The sequence below is a fragment of the Onychostruthus taczanowskii genome, unplaced genomic scaffold (genome assembly GCF_017590055.1).
Source record: "Onychostruthus taczanowskii isolate IOZ18803 unplaced genomic scaffold, ASM1759005v1 scaffold55, whole genome shotgun sequence".
Taxonomy (NCBI): Eukaryota; Metazoa; Chordata; class Aves; order Passeriformes; family Passeridae; genus Onychostruthus; species Onychostruthus taczanowskii.
In genome coordinates this window covers 493,142-499,141 of record NW_024503124.1, presented here as the reverse complement: position 1 = coordinate 499,141, position 6,000 = coordinate 493,142, and the positions used below count along the sequence as shown (strand labels likewise).

The window sequence follows — 6,000 nt, the reverse complement described above, 5'->3', positions numbered from 1 at the left end:
CATCCTGACCTCTGGTTAGGACCAGCTCAGGGGTGTCCTTCTGTACCAAGACAGATAACGAAGATCAGAATCTGACCCACTTTGTGGAGAAGTTGAAAATACCAGTTAGGTCCTACTGTCACTTCCCCCAAAATGAAGGGTTCTCTCCCGTGTAGACTTCTCCTAGTCTAGCTGTAAATATTATTTCATAGTCTGAGCTGTAGCATGGTGGATAAGTCATTAGCCAATGAAAATATGCAAAGTTTCATAGTCTTTAATTTAATTACAAATGTGTTAGCTGAGTACCCAGCCCTCCAAGCAATGCAGCTGAAACATGGGACATGAGGGGCATAGCCTTGACCTTGACCTCCTGCACATTAAGCCTTTCAATTCTAGAGAAGAATGAATGGGTTTCAAGATTGTTTCTGGCAGCAAATAGCGTCTCCTGAGTGTCCAGCTTCTGTATGAATTGCATTTGAAAGGTTAAGAAAAAAGGAGGGTTTTGCTCTCTACTGTGTAGGAATTACTATCCCGAATGGCACTTTGGGTGAGGACAGGGATGTAACAAAAGCATTTTTGTGGAAGTGATGTTTAAGCACGGCTCCTAATGCACTGTTTCTCTTCCATTTCGCTGTCTTCCAGGCTCACAGACCAGCTGAGTGCAAATCCTGATCCGCAGCGTCCCCAAACACCCCCACAGCTAAAATGGCGGAAGACGCGGATATGCGCAATGAGTTGGAAGAAATGCAGCGGCGTGCCGACCAGCTCGCTGATGAAGTGAGACCAGTAGCTAAACTGGGAACTTGGGGCTGGGCTTGGTGTGAAACACACAGCCAGAAATAGGAGCTGATCCTGCAAAGGATTTCTAGAGCTCTTTTCCATCAGCTTTACACTGAAAGCAGAATTGGAAATGAAATGAGCGGGGGTAAAATTTAATGTTGTGTTCAGTCCAGATTAGGGAATTTATTGATCATGAGTTTCATTTAGGTATTAGATTGTGAATCAGTTTGACTGGCCTCAGAGCAAAAGGCAGCAATTTAATTTTTTCTGAGGATTCCTTCGATTTGTCAAACCTATTAAATGTTAGAAGTTACCAATTAGGTTTCTGAAGAGTCTTAGTTGAAAACCACAGGCTTTATTTTTAAAGTGGAACACCTGTGGTTCCGAGCAGCACCGCCACAGTGTGTGAGCAAGGGGAGCACAAGCCTTGGAGACTGCAGCTGCCTCGAGTTTGCTGCATTAGCCATCCATAGAGCTGGAGATGAAGAGATCACCAGTGCCCTGCGGATGGCCTGATTTGGAGGAGAGGAAAGAGTGCAGGAAAAACATCCTGTCAGCATGAGCCTGCACATTGGCATTGGAAAGCATAACTTTCCAAATCTCAGTGGTTTTTTCCTGTTTTTTTCAGTCCCTTGAGAGCACCCGTCGAATGCTGCAGCTTGTTGAAGAGGTAAGGACTTGCACTTCATTTGCACTTTCCTTGTGAGCAGAAGTGATAGAGAGCCTGGCACTGGAAGTGGCTCTTTTAAAATTCATATTGCTAGAGCCTGGCCATGGCTTTATGTGCCACTGTCCCTGCTCATCCCTAACCCTCGCTAGGACTGTGCAAGACACTGTTCCCTGGTTGCCAAGGCACTGGTTTGGTCATACCTGAAGATGCACTGGGAGAGGATTCTGGAGATAAATGAAGGAAACAGTCTCTGAAGGTGACCTGGAGTCAGGGACAAGTGGCTGAGTTTGCTGCAGGGCTCTGGGAGCCTTGTGCCAGGACCACGCTCATGTCCTTGGCATAACACTGCAAGAGGGGAAGGTGAGAAGGGCCCTTGATCCATTTTCCCAGTCTGCTTTAAATACTTCCCTCTCCATAAACACTTACAGCTATTTATAGAACATCGGTCAGCACAGCATTTAAATGCTATTTCTTTATGTATCTCTGAAATATTTATCAGGATTTCAAGGTTCACAAGATGTCCTAGATTGACCACTTTGGAGCTGGGAGTTCTCTGATTTTCCGTGGTGCTAAGGAAGGGGACCCTGGCTTGATCCTCACAGCTAATACCTTCCTGGAGGCAAAAAACCAACTCGGTCAGGCCATATTTCACACTCTCCACAATAAGAGGTTTAAAAGTTGGAAAATCTCAACTCAGTTTAGTTTAGAGTATTCAGCCATCAGGTGGTGGAAAACTTTGCTGCTGCCTGACAGGACATATTATTTTCAGACACCATGCAAGCCCTGGTGCTGGAGCTGGTGACATTTTTAATCAGGGTCATCAGCACTGACAGTCCCAGTACTCCTGACAACCAGAGGAGTCTCCAGCAGAGACAACAGGAAGAAAATTACATCAGGTCTCGTTCAGGAACAAGAACAACCCCAGCCGTAGGCTTTATGGCCTTGAAATCAATCACCACTGTGAAGATCAATGGAGTCCAGTGGAGACAAAATTAAATTTCCACGTACAGACAGACAGATGGGTCACTGAGCATAGTCAGCATCACTTCTCCTCCACAAACACTTTAGATCGGGGCCCCTTGCAGCCAAAACGCGCTCTTGTCTCACGAGCAATCTGTCCCTTTTTGCTGCTCAGTTCCCTGGACACGCCATTCCTAACCGCCACTTGACGTCAGCTCTGTGCTGGATGCAGCTCCTGCTGAAATCTACTCAACAACAAGGAAGAGAGCCTCATATGAGTACCCCCACAGCACAAGGCAGGAGAGCCTGCTGCCCCCAAATGCCTGGGATCTCAATAGACAAGGCAGATGATGAGTGGGAAGGAGAGGCGCAGGAAAGGGAAGTGATTTGCTCGGGGCCAAGCCATCAGTAAATATCAGCCCTGCCTCTCCTGAGCGGCCTATGCGCTGCCTGAGTCTTCCTAACATATTGAACCAGCATATTGTGAATGCCACTGGAATTTCAGTACTAAATCACAGCAAATGGCAAAGTGGGAGGAGAACTGGGACTGCTGAATTTACCAATGAATTTATAGCACTCTTTGGAAGAGCTCAGCATCTCTGGACCTGGCGTTTATTCAGATGTCACAATATCTTCCTGTCCAAATAGAGAAGCTGCTAAAACTAGCACTGAGTAGTCAAGGGAGTTCTTCTAAATTGAGCTGAATATTATTTTCACTAATGTGACTACAGGAGACCTTTAAAATGCTTCTGTGGCCTAAACCGCTGGTTGATTATTCCAATCCCTTTTCCTAGGTACTTTAAAAAAAATGCAGCATTTAGGGAGTGAGAGATTTTATACTGAAAAGACAAATTGTGAGAGTATTTGAAATTGAACTTGCACTGCTCTGATTTAATAAACCCCAAAATCCAATTAGACTTCCTCACTTAGCAGAACCTGTCTAGTAGACAGAGATAGGAAATGCACAGGGAAAGAATGCTTTTTACTCTGTTCTCTTGATACAGCAGATCTGTTCTTCCTTTCTTAGGAAAAGGATGCGTCCATGTTTAAGCATTATTACTGTGTACATTTGTGTGGATTGATGCTGGGGAAACACAACATAAACAGACTGACTGGACTCCATCCTAGAGACAGGAGAATGCTGTCCATCCAAGAAAGCCCCGTAGCCATGTAAGAACATAATTGCAGGTCATAGCCTGGGGACACGTCCCCAAAGGACATGCCCTGCTTGTCTGCTTGTCCCAGAAGACTATCCAGAGTTTGGAGACTAAGCCCTGGTGCTGTTGCCAGGGCAAGGAAACCAAGGAGGTTATTGCTTCTTGGTTTTATAAGCCAGCTTTGCAAGAAGATGATGTTTCCAGTCCTGGCAAAACAAGAGAGGCAAGAAGTGTTACAAAAGCAGGCACGGTTTTGCCCCAGGGCAGCTCCGTACTGGAATGGCAGATTCCAAAACCCAGTTTGCTCCATGGTGCTCATTGTGCCCAGGCAGTGCAGTTAATCTGCACTGACCAGTGCTCTTTTGAGCCACTCAGTGCTATAAATACCTGTATTTTATGATGATGCTGTGCAATGTTTGGGCTAAAATATAAAATAAAAATGAAGTGAGGCAGAACAAGTGAGACTAAATACAGTTTGTATCTGACCTTCTTTTCATGTTCAAGCGTTTTTGCTCCAAGGTAACATTATGCAATGCAGAATATCACACGCAGGGAGAAAAACTGGGAGTTTGCTCCCATCTCCCAATGCCACCACCATGGCCTTTAAGGAAAATCAGTTATGGTAGTATAGGGAAAAAAGGATGTTTTGCAGCTATGAAGCAGCAAGGAAAACATGACAAGATCAGTAGTGGTAAAAGCTCAGAGGAAAGCACTTAGGAATGTACAGATAAAAGGGCTGTTTTGTACATTTAAATCCAGACAGGACTATCTTCTCTCAGGTGAGGTGAGAGTGAAGTATCAAAGGTGAAATGCTGAGCTATAAATGTTTGATAACTGGTGCTGCCCTGTGCAGGATACTGAACACAGAATGCCAATTTACCAGCTGTGAGTATACCCTGACATTTATTATCACAGCCAAATGCTCCTTAGTATGAAAAAATAGAAGAAAAATTGCTCTATTAATTTAGAGTTTGGCCCAAACCTTGTCAAAGCTGACTTGAAATTCACCTTTGATATCATTAGATCTATTGGAAGTACTGAACTATTGGAACTGTTCTCCTCAGAAAAGTATTTTAACCGGTGTAATTCCACATATCTGGCATGAGGGATGTGATCCATAATTCTGGCCTCTCTTCCTCCAGTGCAGGACCCCTTTGTGTGTGCTGGCCAGGGGGACAGCAGATTCACGTGGGCTGGGGATGTGCTTTACCAGGCAGAGCAGCAGTGTGTGGCTCTTTAATCAGGGAGACATTGGAGCGTTAACAGGGTGACAGGGAACCTGGAGCAGGAGCTGAGCAAATTCATTGCTACGGATGACTAAAAAATGTTTCTTTGACCACATTTTTGTCTTTAGGGTGTTGACAGTTCTCTTTAGTGTCTTTGGGAACTGCTAGCAATGTCAGCCTGTCCTGGTATATAATTGTCTGTATTAATTTATTCAAAACAAACTCTCTAATCCTGGATTAAAGCAAAATTCTTCATCGAAGTGGAAGTTTATGTGTTCTTCACATAACTGACAGTGTATATGTGTTTTTCAGGATACCTCCTGAAAGGTAGGGAAAGTGATTTCCAGAATCTGGATTCTCTATCTGATACATCATCCCCTTTTTGTGTTAGGAAAATCTTCACTCAGGCTAAACCAAAATTCGAGTAGCTGCTTTTGGTAGGATAGGACCCAACACATTGTGTTCCTGGAGGGACTGATGAGCCCTTTGAGAAGTCATTCCAATTGTCTTCCTACTTTTATTTTCATCTTGGGAAATTAAGTTCTGTAACAGCAATAACAAGAAATGATACAGCAATGCAATTCCCCTCCAAAGTGCTGGGCAAATTTTAGTGAACGTTTTGTTGCTGACTTGCTTTGAGTGAAAAACTCAAAAAAAACCCCCAATCAAACAAACAAAAAACACAAAGCAAAAGCAACCAAAAAGTTTTTAAAAGCTATTACAGAAGTCTAAGGATAATGTCAGTTAAAGCCTCCAAAAGGTTTCCCAGTAATGCTGTTAAACAGGCTTCGGTGAAGCGCTGACAAACTAAAGTATCTATGGGTTGTATTAAGCTCTAAGGTTTAAAATCATATATTCTGGTTCTTTGATTAATAGCTTTGCCAGTGGCCAAATGGAGAACCTGAGCTTGTGCTTCATGTAAATGATGCAGAACCCAAACCAAACTGCTTGTTCATTTGCTTTTATTCAAGCATTTGAGCCTAGCTGAAAGATTGAAGGACATAAACTCTCCTGAAATGTAAGGGGTCTGTTTCACCTAATGTGATACATTTTTAGTTGGAAGTGTTGGCCTCCTGCCCTGAAGGGTCATCTCATATGCAAAATTATTTCATATATTATATATTTTACCATCTGCAGGATACTTGCATTATGGATAAACAGATGAACTCGAGGGCCGCCAGTTTAATGTCTCAACATAAACAATTCTTGCTGTGCCATTTTCTTATAA

General features: G+C 43.5%; 1 protein-coding gene across 2 annotated transcripts in view; it reads left to right on the top strand.

The window, feature by feature from the left end:
- Nucleotides 1-684: 684 nt before the first annotated feature.
- SNAP25 (synaptosome associated protein 25) overlaps nucleotides 685-6,000 on the top strand; it is a 29,154-nt gene continuing 23,838 nt past the window's right edge. For both annotated transcript variants that reach the window (XM_041417252.1, XM_041417253.1), the window contains exons 1-2: nucleotides 685-756; nucleotides 1,388-1,429. In XM_041417252.1, coding sequence (XP_041273186.1) covers nucleotides 685-756; nucleotides 1,388-1,429 — 114 coding nt within the window. The remainder of the gene's footprint in view (nucleotides 757-1,387; nucleotides 1,430-6,000) is intronic.